Source organism: Rhea pennata, chromosome 18 (genome assembly GCF_028389875.1).
Source record: "Rhea pennata isolate bPtePen1 chromosome 18, bPtePen1.pri, whole genome shotgun sequence".
Classification (NCBI taxonomy): Eukaryota; Metazoa; Chordata; class Aves; order Rheiformes; family Rheidae; genus Rhea; species Rhea pennata.
The window spans coordinates 8,607,301-8,624,040 of record NC_084680.1 but is presented as its reverse complement, the minus strand read 5'-3'; the positions used below and the strand labels follow the sequence as shown (position 1 = coordinate 8,624,040).

The following is a 16,740-nucleotide window of genomic DNA, read 5'->3' as shown; positions in this document are numbered from 1 at the left end:
CTTTTTCTAGCAGTTGCTTTAATTGTTTGTTCTTTTTTTAATAGGAATTGCAGTAGGATGAAAGGGAATTCTTACTGATGGATCACTGTTGAGAATATTTGGGACTCGTAAGAAAGATTTTGAAAGCTTGAGCCACGTCGGACTGGAATCATGTTAAACAAGCCAGTGCTGGTGGAATCCCTGATCGTGTTCATCATTGTTCTGTGCGTGCACATGGTGGTGTGGGACCGGTATTCCTGGTGTGCTATAGCTCTTGCTGTCCAGGCTTTTTATGTCCAATTCAAATGGGACCACCTGCTCCAGCTGGGTGGGGCTGTATTCCAGTTTCGTACAGCAGCGAACAGTGGCCTCCTACCAGCTAGCATGGTCATCCCCTTGTTGGGGATAGTGATGAAAGAGAGATGCAAGTCTGCTGGCATCGTATACTTCGAACGTTTTGGCTTAGTTGTAGCTTCCACTGGCATGTTGATTGCTCTCTTTCTGTCTGTAATAGCGGTTGGCATCACGAAACCTGTGCCAACCAACACTTGCATACTTACTGGTATCGCTGGCAGTATAATTATCTATACCATGAAGCACTCTTTGACAGTTTCAGAAGTGATAGAGGTCCTAGAAGTGCTGCTAATTTTTGTCTACCTCAGTATGATCTTGCTTTACTTGTTGCCTCGATGTTTTACTCCTGGAGAAGCATTGTTAGTTCTTGAGGGTATAAGTTTTGTGCTCAATCAGCTCATTAAACGCTCGCTGAACGTAGTTGAGAGCAGAGGTGATCCCATAGACTTTTTCCTTCTGGTGGCAGTTGTTGGAGTTGTTCTTCTTGGGATTTTTTTCACTGTTCTCTTCATTTTCATGGATTCGGGTACCTGGATCTCCTCCATGTTTTTCCACATGATGACAGCAGTATTAGGCCTAGGAGTCATCATGCCTTGGCTTTACCGGCTGATTCAGAAGAATCCTTTGTTCTGGCTACTCCAGTTTCTATTTCAGACGCAGACAAGAGTTTACCTTATTGTATATTGGACAATGTTGGCTGCTTCAGCATGTGGTGTGGTTTTCTACCAGAATGCTAAAAGATCATCTGAATCTAAAAAACACCAGGCCTCAACCATAACCAGGAAATACTTCCATTTCATTGTTGTAGCTACTTATGTCCCTGGACTGATCTATGACCGCCAGCTTCTCTACATTGCTGCAGTATTGTGTCTGGCAGTGTTTATCTTCTTGGAGTACATTCGATACTTTAGGATCAAACCATTTGGCCAAACCCTTAGGCATTTACTGTCTCTCTTCTTGGATGAACGAGACAGCGGACCTCTAATCTTGACTCATATTTATCTTCTTCTTGGCATGTCCCTCCCAGTGTGGTTGTTTCCAAGACCTTGTGCTCCTAAAGGTATCTTGTCTGGGGCAGGAGCATTAGTCCCCTATTCTGGCGTACTGGCAGTAGGGGTAGGAGACACGATGGCTTCAGTTTTTGGCAGTACCCTGGGGGAAATCAAATGGCCAGGAACAAAGAAGACCTTTGAAGGGACAATGACAGCTATTTTTGCTCAGATCATTGCTGTGGCTCTTATTCTGATCTTTGACAGCAGTGTGAATTTGAACTCTAGCTATGCCTGGATTCTGGGGTCTGTGAGCTTAGTTTCTCTTTTGGAAGCTTATACTACCCAAATAGATAATCTGCTGTTGCCTCTCTACCTCCAGATAATGTTAATGGCTTAGAACCGTTTCCAGAAACAAAGGTTTCTCCCTTTCTAGAGAAAAGTGGTAATAGAATATGCACCGTATTGAAAGTTCAAAACCTATCTAAATGCTACATTTGGCACAGCAGGTAAAATTGTTAAACAGAAATGGAAAAGCACTATTTAAAATAAAGGCTTTGTTTTGGTCTCCTGTTTTTTCCCCGTTTAAAATGGCGAGAGTTGTTTTATCTCCTCACAGGAACACAAATACTGTTATTAATTTGATTACTAAACCACAAACACTATTTTTAAGTCTCTTCTGGGTATCCAGAGGCAGAGAGAGTAAAGGGGGAAAAAAAAAGAGGTAAGTCAAGTAGAGGAAAAAAAATAATCAAACCTTTCTTATTTTGCTACCTCTGCAGTGCATAAGAGCCAGTTTATAAAACTTTTCTACTATACTGAGTCCTGCCATCCTGGTATTATTGCATTTCTATATAAGCACTATTCAAGGCTTTTATCATGATAGTGGTCGCTACCTACTCCACAGTGACTAGGACTGTCCTAATGCATCCAGTTACCATCAACAAAAGCCGTATCATTGCAATGCGTTAGTGTGACTTCAAATACAGTAGCTCTAGGACTAAGCTTTTCAGAGGGGGGTGGCAATGTTGGAGAATGCAGGAGACTTTATTCCAGACAATACTGACAAGAGTCTGCAGTTTAGCTCTGTAGGTTTATGTAACAAGAAAAACGTTTTACCTTTTCAAGATTTTGATCTCTGAATTCATTTGGAGCACTATTTAGTAGAAGGGAAAAATCTAAGCAAACTCACTGAAAAATTATTTGCGCATTAAATGAGGGCAGAAAGTATGTTAAAGTCAGCATAATTCTCTAGTACTACTACAGTTCTCCACTTCCAACATTTTTTTTCAGCTTAAATTGCCATGAAGTAGTTTTCCAGTTGGCTGTGTAATCAAAAATCATTTATGAGGACATTTCTGTTGATAAATTGAGTACAGCCACCTAGTTCTGTCAATTTAAAATTACAGCTACTCTTCCATGGCAATATATATATATATATATATATATATATATATATATATATATATATATTTAAACACTTCTATCTTGAGAATCACTTCTTGCCAGCTATTCAATTAGAACAGTGTGTAACTTCCTATGTTCCCTGCCTTTTTCCATTTCCCTGGGAAATACTTAAGAAATTTGCATTCCAGGATTCCTGTGTGAAGGATGGAGTTAAGTTCTGGCAATAGTTATTCATATAGAGGGATGACAATAGACTTTTCCCTAAAGTTTAATTCAAGTCCAAGATACCTTATACAGTCCTCTCATGCAGCTGTAACTGTAAGACTATGTGGGTGAGAATTAGACCAAGGGGTGGGGTAAAACAAGTGCTCTGGGCCAGCAGAAAGAGCCAGCAAAACTGGTCCAAGAATCTAACACAGATTGCACTTGTCCCTGGAACAAGCCAGGACTTGAATAGCTGAGAGGCAGCATTGCCCAATCTCCCTCTTGCCTGGGTGGGACTCTTGAGATTTGATGTTGCTTTTCCTGAGAATTTCAAAAATAATTCAACCATGGTTTTAGTAATAAGTAATAGACTTTCAGATACTCTTACTAGGGAACCAGACTCAGTAATTGCACAGGACAATTTTCCTTCACACATAACCCTAAGTCCTGCAAATTCAGTCTAGAGTTTTTGGTTTTCTTTACATACTTGCAGCAGAAATTTTTGTAAGTGGCAGGTAGTGGTACATATAATCAGAGGACAAACATTACTCAGCAGAAAGGTGCTATTCTAAGAGATTAACTCCTCCAGTAGAAAGAAACCTATTCTGCGTTGCCCAGCAAAGCCCAAAGGGATGAAAGGAAACTTCTTGCTAAAAAACAAACTTAATTTGGCTATTTCATGTCAGACAAATACTAGAGGCAGACAATATACTCTTGAAAAGAACAAGTCAACAAGAACTGGAGCCTTGCTTCCAAACCAATTTCCTTTGACAGAGAATATAAGATTTAAAAAAAAAAAAAAAAAGGGGTATTTTTAAGTCCATTCTGCATTCAGCAGAGCAAGATTAATCTAATCTAACTGGGCACTGGCAGGTCTGGCTTAGTTTTCTTTATATCATTTCTAAAAACAACTTAAAAGTTTTGGATTTTATTCTATTTGTGCAATTTTGGTTTTTTGCATCAAGCTTAAAGTAAAACTTACATTTAACTAGAAAAAAAGGAAATGAAGTATTACAGTTCTTAATCTCCTTAATACATTTCAGACTGCATTTATACAGGTTTTGATTGCTAGGTTAAGAGAAATCTGGATCAGCGTTTATCCAAAATGTCTAAGGAAAAAAAAGCGGGGGGTTAAATGTAAAGATTAGTCCTAGACTATCTTGGCAGTGCATTCCTTGGTGTTAGAGTTGAACTGATCCACAATACGTGAACTGTTTATCAAACAGCTCAGCCATAAAAGTTAATTATTGATCAGCCATATGACTGCTGTCCAGCCTTTCTGCTGTCTTGGTACCCACTTGCATACAGTTTTCTTGCTACTTCAGTCTCCATTGGAAACAAGGTGTTGCCTGCAGCTTTATTCTTCTTTAAATCCCTGTTCTTTTCTTCCCAAGACTGCATGTTGTCTTTTTCTTATTCTTTAAGAGCATGATTTCAAAATATTCAATTGATACTAAGCACTCAAAAAGTAAAAGGGGGGGAAAAGGAAATGTTTAGGAGATGAAGTACTTCATCTGCTGACTTCTGTCTTGGTTTTGCTCTATTTGTTTGGCTGGCCACAGAAATTTGCTGGGGGGGAACTTAACTCGTGACTACATGAGAGTGCTTAAAAGTATTAATGACAGCATTTCATTTCTACAATCTTTCTTCCTTCTCCACATTCCCTACATTCTCTTCTTTAGTTTATCAGTACATAATGCAGCACTTCCAAGCTGTTACAAATCTGGCATCTCTAAAATACCGAGAGCTATTGAGAGAGATACCATCTACTGCAATTTCTTAAAAATGCTGCATGTGCTCTGCTGAGCTGAACTAAATCATGTTGTCAGCTATAATACATTTGAGAACATAAAAAGCATGTAGCCAAAGAGCAGCAACTCTCCATGTACGTATTAGGTATTTAAAAAATAACTAATGATGCATTTTGCATCATTTGTACCAGGTAGAGCATACTCCCACAGGTTTGACTCCTATGATACAGGCTCATTTAGTTAGAAATGGCAACCACCGTAGTTTAGCTAGTCAGTGACAACACCAATAAATGGCTAAGTAACAAATCAAAGGAGGGTTGAATGTTACAGCAGCTACAGGCACATCTACACCGTCTTTGGCAAGAAAATACAAGCTCACTGCCAAGGCTCTGAGCAGTCTTGAGATTACAACACTGTAGTTAATGCACTGATGAGTCCAGGCTCATAACTCAGGGTTGCACCAGCACACCAGTGCCAATATAATTAAATCTATGTGGCTTCTGTTTGGTTTAAGATACAGGCATGAGCTTGCCACCAATGTAATTTATGTAACATTCTTTGGGTTTCATCTCCTATAGGTTTGTTTTTGTTGGGATTTTTGGGCTAGTACTTGGTCTTGTGCATGTTAAGAGTCAAAAGCAGTTGTCATGTATCTTTGCTCTGGGCTAGTATATTGGGAGAAGGTTCACAATCACAGAAGGGTTGAGGTTGGAAGGGACCTCATCTAGATCATCTAGCCCCCCCCACTCAAGCAGGGGCACCTAGAGCATGTTTCCAAGGATGTTTCCATGGAACTATAACATCGTGGTTCCATGATGTCCTCCTCAGAGAAGATATGAATGAATAGAAAATGAGGATTTCCATTTCTTTTATTTAAATGTTATGAGTTCCTGAATTTGTCTTCAGAACTTCAGCATGAATCCTTAAGATCTGTAATATTTTTAATTAACAAGGTAGAGATCAAACGCTCAGTGCAATTTGCCAGAAGTAGTCAGAAGAATGATTATGCAAGTAGACTCCCTGCTGCATTTTGCCTACAATAGGATTGTTTTTAGTTAGCATTATTCAAGCAGCAAGACAGATCTAGGGCTAAAGGTCAGCTAGCTTCACAATATAGATTCACCTGTGTAGCTGGGATAAACTCGACCAAGTACACACAAGACATAAGCTCCGGACTAAACTAAACTAGAAGAAAATACTAAGTGTCTTCAAGAAGTATTTCTTCTTAACTGGTCCCACAGTCAAGGTGCAATGGTCTTTACAGGTCTGTTCTCCAGACTGAAGAAGTTTCTTTACCAAAAGAACTGGGAGACTATTGTCAGTGCTAGTAGGGCTCATGCTGTCTAATGTGGCTTATTCAGCTGTCTGAAGATGCCTCTTTCTGAGCAGAGGATAAAATGAGTCTTGAGAGCTGATCTACAGAAAGTTATAGTTTAAGGGGACAGGAACAAGTGATTAGAAAGGAATATTGATCAAATATTTGACTCCAGAAACACTAGTTTCAGGTGTAGAGTGATGGAAAAGGCAGTTCAGGAGTTGGCTGCAGCCTACAAAGTAAAGAAGAGTTAAAAACAAAACTTCAGAGGCTATTCCAGTTCCAATGTGAAATCAATACTAACTTAGGTACTACTGACAGAAACTTGCCCCCGGGGCAGGATCCAGTACAGACAATGCCTGGCTAGCAAGGGTAAAAAGCAGACATTTAGAACTTTCCAGTTTGAACATTACAAACTAAGTAGTTCTGTCTTCCCAGCACTCAGTTGTTTTAATTAGGAAGCACCCCAAGGCATGTAACTGATTGCATAGTCTTATGAGACAAAAAACACTGAATTTTAAATGTGGGATTTTTTTCCCCTAGCCCCACCTGCTTATTGCATGTGACCTAGATAAATCATTAAAAACACCAAGATTTGACAAGTTAAAAAGTTTAGCTAATAAAAGCTTTTAAGGAACATGCTTCTCATTCTTTGTTTTCTTAAATTTTGTTCTGCTCCCAAGAAACCGTTGCCTGTTGTTCTGCAATTGGGTATTGCAAGTGAGGGTTTTTTTTTTTTTTTAATCACTGGTTGAAATCAAGCAGATCCAGCTGTACAACACTAGGGAATGCCAATCAGTGGAGACAGTACTCATCTCTCCTGAGAAGGTGCTGAAAGCTGTAGGGAGCCATACTTGCTCCTGAACTAGAAAAAGGAGTCCTAAAGCCTAAAGTCTTAGGACTAGTACTGCAATTGGGCTGATAGAAAATTTGAGTTTATACTCAGAGATCATACTGGGAAGCTAATCAGCATTTATTTAAACAAAGCTTTGGCCAGCATAGCCCTACCTAACACAGAGAACAACTTCCTGCATGTATTGACAGCGTTGTGCTGCTGGTGTGACATGCAAGAAAACCAGGAATGGTTTATCTTGGCTATTACATTGAAAAGGCTCTAGTTTCCTCAGCTACCTGTTACAAAAGTGACCTTACCAGTTCTCTTTGCTCCAGCTGGTGTCTTTGGCTTCCATCACATGGAAGGTGAAGGCATGGCGAGAAAATTCTGACCTGTTCAGTTCACTCTTATGGACAACTTCACCATGGATAAGAATAAGCCCACCTGTTTGAAAGAAGTCTATTGTGTTTTTGTTTTGTTTCCAAAAATTCAGGGCTACCTTTAAAAATGATGATCAACATAAGGGAAACTCCAAGTTGGGAGGTCTTATTTTGGAAGGGGGAGCGTTACCTTTACTTATAGGCACAGGTATGAATTGGTTGTCGTCATAGGTCAGCTCTGACCCTACAAACTGCACACGTGTTGAGGTACCTGGTGGGGCACGGACCATTCTCCGGGTAATACCGCCTGAAATCCACAGAACAAACATGCACAAAAATTTAAAAGCTAACTGGATTTTACATAGCTGTGGAACATCTGTGATTTCTCTTGGCACTGATTGGAACCTTATTACTGTGGTTTATTCCATTCTTTCCTTAGTATTTTTTTTTCCCATTAAGCAAAGATTTAGAGTATTCCAGCTGTGGCAGAAAGTGATGCAGCTGCCTTTTGTTTGCCTTCCTGGCTCGTTCTGGATATTGCAACACAGGCCTGCAGCAACACACATGGTCATACACTCGTGCAAGGCCAACCTTTGGTCCATTTCTCCATTCTATAACAGCATAAATTGCAATCTGAGTGCAGTTGACTCCAAAATTTATGAGTGTCTTAAAATATTAAGAGCAGTGTGAGCAAACGCTTAGGTGAGCAACAGTTTGAAGCTAAGAAGTATGCCCTATAGATAGTGAAATAAGCACAAAACTGTGCTAGTAACCCAACAGTGGTTAGAAGTATATGGCATCTTCCATCAGTCACAACAGATACTACGTGAACGATCCATGCATAGGCTATGGAGGCTCTCTTGTTTACAGAAATTCAGACTAGTATTTGACAGTTGTGTATGGAAGAGGACTTTTATTACCCTCAAATGGACTTTAATCACCCTCAAATAGCATTATCTGGGTAAAAATGTTATTGGCCATTACTCATGGCAACAAAAATAGGATTTTTTTTTTTAAGGGGATGCAACTTTGAGGAGAAACACTTTTTTTGGGGGGGGTGCACAGGAGGGGAGAGGGTGGTTTCTCTGTTTATTCCTACTCTGGAAGGCATAAGGAAAATTACTGTTGGCATCCCAGATGAGGCTTGATCAACATGTTCAAGGCAGCAGTGAAAACCTGTGGAAGGAGCATTAACATAGATACCAAGGGACTGTTTCACTGCAGGAAGAAAGTGGTTGGTAGTTTAAAACCTTAATTTCATAACGGTCTTAAATCTCAGTGGCCTGGCAAGGCAAGAGTCCAAATCTCTCAGAAGGCAGCTACGGAAAAGATTCACAAGCAGTTTTAATGAACTTTAACATACAGATTCTAGAATAACTAAAAATTCAGGAAGTTGCTGTCTTTCCTTGCCCTGGTGCCTTAGATTCTTTGTTTCTAGGCCAGGTTTCAAGTTAAAATTTAGCACAGTGTCAGTCACGTATACTATCAAAGTTGTTTTGTTTTTAAATCAAAAACATTTTTTTTAATATTGAGCTCTTCTCATGGACTAGTGGCCAAGAGCAAAATGAGGCAGATAATTGTCTGCTGAATAACGTGATTGTAGATTTGACAACAGCACAGTGCAAAATACCTTGTAATAAATAAAAGTGCCATTTCAGCAAACAAAAAGGCACTCTGCTTCTAGAGATACCATCTGATGCAGATAACCCATTACAATCCACATTACTTTCCACCATCAAGTAAAAAAGGAGAGTGCATTTCATAGCATACACCAAAACAGCATAAATCTTACTGGTGTGAGAGCCAGGAATGAACCATAAGCAGCCATTCTCCTGCATGGCATCCTCCAGTGCAATCCAGAAGCCCAGGACCCTGCCTAGGGGCTCTGTGTATAGAAATGTGGCATCCTGGTGTGGAGTCACTGGAACAAAAGATATCGGTTACTGTCTTTGGAAGCCTGCAGAACTCAAAGCTGCCAGAAGGACTGCACGCTTGCTTCTCATCTAGCGTACGCATTAAAGCCATATACTATAATACCACCTTTCAACCTGCTGCAAATGTAAAATCAGCCTTCTGGCCATGTCACACATGATGTAGAAATACTTCTGGAAAGTAGATGCCCTCTCCTATAAATCTTGATTCAGGACACTAAAAACCCCCTCAAACTCTATTCCGATTCTGCCCCCCTCCTTTCCCGATGAAATATTATCTGCAGTGTCATACAGAGATAATATGAAACTCACCTTCACCACCAATGCCAGGTTGCTGCAAGAATAAGAAAATGTCTGTGAAGAAAATAGTTTCACAGCTTCCCAAATAAAACAGTGTCTTATTTCTTGAGTGACAAGGAGACTTGAATTACTGTACCTTGAAGATATACATGCTTTGCACAATTACTGGTCTCTCAAGGCCTAGTTTTCTTGCCAGATCCTTAAAAACAAAACAAAAAACCTCCAAACTTTCCAGAATTTACATGTTTGTTGGGTTTTTTGCACACTACATTATTCTTTGAAAAATATTTAGATTTTCTTTTACAGACAAAAGTGACTCTGCTTTGGAGTCTAGAATATTAAAGTCAACTCTCCTATTATTTTTTTTTCCAGGCAGCTGTGGGAAATAGTAACAGCTTACCTGCACCTTGGTGGAGTGAGTGATTTGCTTGAAGACTGGATCATAAGCATGTAAAGCTAAGGGGAAAGAAAAGACTCAGACTGAAGATTTCATTGACAGAAGGGAATTTAGATGCTGTCTATGAGCAACATAAGTCACAACCAGAAACTTTCAGCCCTCCCATTAATGGATGTTATATATGTGAATTATCATCATGTCTAAGGTGATCTGATGCTTGCAGATTTGAACAATCTTCCTTAGAGACCAAAAACCTAATCATTCACTGGCAGCAAACTGCAGATATATAAGAAATAGTGTATAGCTAAGAGTGAAAAAGATCCAAGTATTATGTGATTAAATATCACATTATACAAAATTGTAACATGATTATTACTATAAATGACCCCAAGGCAGAAGGGTGATAGTATCTCAATTTACTCTTTGTAAAAACACAGTTCTTGGTTATCTACAACAACAAGATTATAAACTCTGCGAAGAAGAGCCAGGGGTCACCCTCAGTTCCCTTAGGCAGAGAACCACAACCGGCAGTGCAGCACTGTTTGTGCACGTAAACTTGCTGTACTCCAACCCTGGCCAAAATTTAAGGTAAATCCCTCAAATTCTGGTTCACACTCAGCTGTGATAAAACTTGCAGCTAGAACAGTGTACTTATTCCAGCAGGGGCTGCTACAGAGCAAGGGAAGAAGCCAGACTCTAGTAAAAGGAGTAATTACAGGAAAAATAAGTCAAGAGGAGCCTTGAAGGGTTAAGCAGGCATCTGCAGTTGTTTACACTTCCCCTGGGGTAAAGCTGAAGTGTAACAGAATGGCAGGAGGGTTGCGGGAAGACGATTTTCTGCTTAAGAATGTCGCTCTCTTGAGAAGACCACAGAAATTAGAACTCTCAGTACTGACTTCTCAAATTCAGTGCAGTAAAATCTGGACAAAGTTCATGTGATTAGAGATGTACTGAATCTTGCTTGCATTTTCCATGTATTGTTTGAAAAGGGATGAAAATGCATGTTCAGTAGCTGAGAAAGAGGAAATAAGTCATAAACTGACACCTGGAAAAGTAAAGAAACTGTTGGCAACACCAAAGGAGGTAAGAGAGTGTTGGCAACACACTAGAGTACAGGACATGGAAGACAGTTTGAAGTATACTGAATGTGAACAGTCTTAGGCAGTAAATTTGTTAGATCAGTCTCTTAAGTAAGATACACAAGGACTGAAGTCCAAACTTCTGCATGTCAGTGACTCTGTGCTATGCATAACTGAAAAACCTCCTAGAATTACTTTCTGAAGAGGGATTTGATGAAAACTTTGAGATCTTTTGACTCCTGAGGGTGAGAGCTCTGCAGTTCTCTCAGCATGGAGAGAATTGCAGAGATAGTGGTAGAGGCACATGGGAAAAAACAAAAACTGACATGTACAGAAATTGAGTTGAAGAACTTAATGCAGAAACCCAGACCAAACCAACATGGGGTTGCAAAGAAAGAAGTTATGTCACCTTAATAGCAAAAGGGGATGATTTTTGCAATATTGCATGCAGTGGTCCTGATGGAGCACAATGAGAAGCAGCAGAACACAGAGGAAGTCAGATATGTAGCAAGAAAGTTTTAAACTCAAATGACCAAAATTATTCATAATAGGTAGGTCTGGAGAAATCCTCATTTCTGAAAACTATATCTCTTATCACCCCCATCAAAACACCACTATTTCAACCTACCATGGCCAATCTTGCTGATAGATTTCTCCTTTGGAATGAGAAAGTTACCTAAGAAACAAAATAAGAATTTAACAGGGTATGCAAAGCAAGAATAGTCCACAGAGCTGAAACTCTTCCCTGTCTCTTCCCTCAGCCTTCTCCTATCCCTTCACTGCACCTACTACGGATAACTTAGGTTGGAACTTACCTTTCTCATCCAAAATGCCTTTCTCAAAGAAGAATCTAATCTTGTCTCCACTGGTTAGGAAATAATCTGAGCTACCCTGCCAGGAATAAGAGCCCAGTAAAGACAATATCCTTATAAATACATGCACAAACCTTCCCATTAGAGATTTACTTACCTGCATCTTTTTCCCATCAAGCCGCCACAGAAACAAAGCAGAAATCAAACTTTTAAGACTTTCCACGGTATTAAGTTTCTTGGCACTAATTAGCGCTTTACAAGAATGATGCATGCACGTGGGCTACTCATGTTTTTCTTTTGCTAGTTGTCACTCTTACAGAGAACAAGTTATTTTCCACGGCTGTGTGTAGAACAAATGCAGCACAACTATCTGCAAGAGCTGCTACGGCTGTCAGGAGCAATTGTTGCAGCTGAGAGCACAGCAGAGCCACATCGGTGGTCTTCTCTTTCACCCTCTGATAGGACCACCACCACTCTGAGAAGCTAGTTTCAAACATGTTGTCTTCTATCAGCTCATCCATCCCAGGAGTTTGCCTTTTCCCTTTCCTCCTCCAGAACTAACAGGGGCAGCCTTGCCCTTGCCGGTACCTGCGCCTGGAGCTGCTCCTTCTCTTTGGTGGAGAACTCCGTGCGGCAGTGCGGCGGCACTTCCATCTCGGCTATAACTCTCTGAATCTGATTCCTCATGCTGTCACACTCCTCCGCTGTGAAGAAATGCTCCAGCACAAGGAAGCCATCCTCGTGGAACTGGAAGAGAGCACTGGAGTTCAGAGGGAGATGGGGCAACTGCGCTCCTCCAGGGTCTTTGGAGAAAGTAGTAAAAAGCAAGAGAATACATTTCTGGCCTTTCACTGTGCCTCAGCTTATTGTAAAAATATCTCAGCTTCATCTCTGCACCAGGACACTAGGTAGTAGATAAAATAGACACCTTGCTCTTCAGACTATGTATTTGATGAAGGTGTGATTACACTTTCAGTTGCTCTAGTCCAACACTAACCTATGTACTACAACTGGTATGTTTGCTCTTTATGGTTTCATCCGTTAAGGAGCGTTTCAGTGTTGTCTTAATCTTTTATTTCAAAAGGGGTTTCTACTGCATAAAAATAATTCATTCACAGGCTCAGATTTCATACAGTTAAGAACAACATTATTTCAACTCCTCAGTCTAACAGGCTGCTGAAACCAGAGAAGATACAATTGCTAGTATCTTTGTGGCTTATAGATATCTTTTCTAAAAGAAACATGACTAGCAACAATTAAACTGTAAACTCGGCTAAAATTAACAGAGCAGTCATACCTGGATTCTAAATTAGAAAAAGACTCATCTACAAGCTGGAAAAAAGTTATTTTCTTTTAAGTAAAAATCCCTTGGTGATTTCTCATGGTTGACTACACAGTCCCTTATAAAAGCAAGTGAACTGTGTTGACACTACTGTTTCTTTATATAGAATACCTTAGAGATTATCCTTTGATAGGCAGATTTCAGCTTCCGGGATGAGAGCTAAGCAGGAAAAACAGAAGTGCAAGAGAGGGAAATTCTTCAGAGCGTTCTGCAAGACAAGCTGCCCCCTCGGAAAAGTTCATAGCCACAACAGGGTCCTCACATACTCAAATATAATACAAGAAGCTGAGAAGAACATAAAGCCTTTGTGAAGCAGATCTTTGCTAGATCTATTCATTGGTTAAGTAGTAGTGGCTATGTCTTACAAGTACAGTGACTGACCTGCCCTATAAACACCCAGGGTGTAATTCCTCGGTCTCTTCTCTTACCTTTTGGATCAGATTCGCAGTTACAAAAGCCATCAGAGGCAGAAGCTCCCAGTAGCCCACCAGCAGCACCGCAAACCCACCAAGGCTCTGCAGAGCTGACTCCCCGCCTCTTCACGTGACCCTTCTAGCAGCATGTGATAAGAGCAAGCACTGAGCAGGGGAACTGCTGCATGGCTGGAGGAGCTGCCTCTTGAGGAATTTGTTCCCGACTCCAGCCAGTTGCTCCTGGTAGGGACACGTAGGGCTGCAGAGCTTCACCTCAGCTCCTGGTACAACTCCAGCATCACGAAAACATTCTCAAGTTTATGTCATGCAATCACAAACTTGATTCATTCCTCAACTCTAAGGAGAAATTGCTGTTCTGTAACCCAGGTAAGAAACTAGAATAGTTAAGTCACATACACAGCAGTAGAATAAACTAAAATAAGGTTGCTAAAATAAGATGCAAGTATGATTGGGGAAACAAACACAAACAAAAAACTAAAAGGCCACTGAAGAGGCCTCTTCACGTAAGTGACAATAAAAACCCTCACAAGGCACTTTTTGCTCACAGTCAGCAAGTCCTGCTGGCAGTTTAGTTCACTCATCTGGAAGGAAATTCAGTAGCCCAAGAGACAACATGTATTATACTGAAAGGGTTAATGCTAAAGGGCTTTTGCTAAGGATTCAGCAAACTTCTTACAGAACATTATCTGACATTTCATTCACAGGTGCTCGATGGTGATTTTCAGCTTCAGTTGCCTGCGTTGCTGTCCTGGAGCTCCAAATGTACATGTAAATAGGTAAGCCAAGAGCCACAGTTTATACCAAAGAGAGATTTAAGTGCAAAAACTAGCTCTAAAAGGCAGAGCAAACAATAGATGCCAACCTAGCGGTGGCGCTCAGTGCCAGTACATTCTTCCCATGTAACAAGAATCCCCAGGGAAGATTATTTTTCTCTCCAGAGAAAAATGCATTTGGCTTTTGTAGGAAACGCTTAAAACGTTCCCTGAAAGGACAGGCAAAGCAATAACATCATGGAGATCCTTTTATGTATTAGTTGTGTAGCCAAAAACAAATTGAAGGAGTACAAAATGCTTGCAGGAAGGTATTTACTTCCAAACTCACTTGCTAGCAATGGAGAAAATCATGGGAAAGAAATACTGTCTGGAAAAAAAAATAAATAAAATAAATAAATAAAGTCCACTACTCTGCAAGGAAATCAACTCTGGATAATATATATTTTTTAAGTTTGAATAGGAAGTAGTTTCTAGTGAAAATGCTTTGTTTCACTTTTTAATCTTTACAGATTGCTTTCAAACTTTTCTCTGAACACAAGTAGGTGTGAATTTGGTTGTTACAAAAGCTAAAGTCTGCAAGAGAATTTAATTGCTAGACTATGAAGGCGGAGGGCACTCAACCTCCAATGCTGCAAAACAAAAATACTCATGGTAGTAGTCCCTCACGTGCTCCTGTTACAGGAGTCTCACTAACAGGAAGATGAAGCTAAGCTGTCTTAGAAAGCTGCGTAACCAACGGAAAAAGCCTGCTGTAGCTATTGCCTGCAAGGAGACCTAGAAAGGACCTCACCACTCGTTACGTTACCTGCTTGAGAAATACCGATCCTGGACAAACATACCTTTTACACACGCTCCCATGCTACTCCTCAGTCTGTCATTTATCTGCTTTATTAATGTCACATACTTCTCATGCCTAGTATTTTTTCAGCAATTTAGCACGTCATCTCCTCGCCTCCCCACCTCACACACACTTGACAACTTCAGAAACTGTTCCAGTGTTTATGCACAACAGTAAACCACAGTTTTCCTGTTCAGTCTACAGATTGCTTTACAAATGAGTGGTATAAAAAGCAGATCATAACACATCGACATAAGAATCATCAGAAGACAGCTGGCTGCATAAACAGGGAAAAGCAAACAATCTTGGTAACAGGAGCGTTCATTAGTGCTTATTCTTAGGCTTTCTCCAGTCCTTTGCCGCACCGGCCACGCTCCTACTTTGAGGCTTAGACAGAGTTTTTGAGCAAGAAAGAAACCCTTAGGTAATGCCCCCCAAAACTTAAAAAGAAATGTGTAAATACCTTCTCTTGCAGTAAGTTTAAATAAGGAAGGTCGAAAGTACAGACAGACAGAACTGGGAAATGGTGCCCTTTCTCTTCCATTCCTCCCCCTGCAAGAGCTCCGTTGCAGACAATTAACAATGTTTTCTCCTGACAAGTCCATAACAACACTGCATTTCAGCAAACTCCTTCAGAGGCTGCCAAAGCCCATCCTGTGTCTGCACACAGGAACATGCCACCTGGAACACGTGCTTTGCCTGTTGCTGGGTTGCTCAAGTGCTTCAACTGCCTTTTTGACTGCTGCAATTATCCTAATTTCCTCCTCAATAATAATTCCTATTGATAGGGTTTGGAGCCAAATCAGTTTGCCAGCTCTCCAGCACCAGTTTAAGCAGCTCAGCACTCTGGCCAAGACCACTGCATTGGAGCTGCCAGGCTTCTTAGGCAAGCAAAAACATAAGCTAGATCCCTTATCACCTCTCCTGAAGTCTCTGATATGAAGAACAGGTGAATATTTCCATGAAAAACAAGGAGTATGGGAACAAGGATAACATAATAAGTATTTATATTGTATTAAATAGTATTGTACTATCTATCAGAAATGGCATAGATATTGGAGTGTTTGTTTTCCTGTAGAATAGTCCTTTCTCCCAAGTTACCAGCGGCTTCAGAAATTTTCTAGGTGTTTTCAGGTATTTTTCTGTTAAGAGAATCTTTATTGTAATTAGATACAAGACATGGAAACTTTTTTTTTTTTTTTAATCAAGTTAAGAGCTTACCATATGGTAAGGGTAGAGGACTATAGCTGAATAAAGTTAGAATTCCAACTGACTACATCGCATCTTCAGTCTATACTTTTCAGTGAGCTACATGGAAAACCTGTATTTATCTAGATTAAAAACAGAGACATCACCTCTTTATCTTTGGGGTCTTTCCCCATCAACATGTTAGTCTTCCAGGAAATAGTCTTCTCCGATAGTACTTTTCATTCTTTCCTTTTCCTCAACTATTCAAAGAGCTAGCAAATCCTTGCCAAGGCAGCCTCAGTCCAAATGAGCTTTAGATGACAAGAGGCATTTTGTCCTTTCCTTTCTTAGTTCAGTTCTAAGCACTTAATTAAAGCCCAGTGCCAATAAACAGCACCAGACTAGCACCTTTCATGTTGCACAGCCTGCTCT

The 16,740-nt window shown here is 40.3% G+C and overlaps 2 protein-coding genes across 8 annotated transcripts in view; one reads left to right on the top strand and one right to left on the bottom strand.

The window, feature by feature from the left end:
- Positions 1-16,740, top strand: part of DOLK (dolichol kinase) — a 40,520-nt gene that overhangs the window by 2,274 nt on the left and 21,506 nt on the right. Inside the window, exons 2-4 of one of the 3 annotated variants that reach the window (XR_009960265.1) lie at positions 9,818-10,047; positions 12,289-13,875; positions 14,214-14,285. Coding sequence is in view for 1 of the 3 variants with exons in the window: in XM_062591178.1 (XP_062447162.1) it covers positions 151-1,722 (1,572 nt within the window). In the remaining 2 variants the exon portion in view is untranslated. Of the gene's footprint in view, positions 1-44; positions 1,902-9,817; positions 10,048-11,078; positions 13,876-14,213; positions 14,286-16,740 lie in introns of those variants that run through there. The other 2 variants (XR_009960266.1, XM_062591178.1) reach the window with 2 other exon arrangements.
- On the bottom strand, positions 5,536-15,785 carry PHYHD1 (phytanoyl-CoA dioxygenase domain containing 1). Of its 5 annotated transcripts, XM_062591183.1 has the most exons (12): positions 15,584-15,785; positions 13,187-13,234; positions 12,322-12,480; positions 11,737-11,812; positions 11,550-11,597; positions 9,846-9,901; positions 9,582-9,644; positions 9,458-9,479; positions 9,007-9,135; positions 7,405-7,521; positions 7,152-7,278; positions 5,536-6,231 (listed from the first exon to the last, which is right to left on the bottom strand). In XM_062591183.1, the coding sequence occupies exons 1-12, from the start codon at positions 15,662-15,664 to the stop codon at positions 6,186-6,188; spliced, it is 972 nt and encodes a 323-aa protein (XP_062447167.1). In that variant the 5' UTR covers positions 15,665-15,785; the 3' UTR covers positions 5,536-6,185. The 5 variants fall into 5 exon arrangements, with proteins under 5 accessions (XP_062447167.1, XP_062447168.1, XP_062447171.1 ...); XM_062591184.1 differs by lacking the exon at positions 13,187-13,234 and having other exon boundaries at positions 15,584-15,783; XM_062591187.1 differs by lacking the exons at positions 13,187-13,234; positions 15,584-15,785 and adding an exon at positions 15,122-15,141.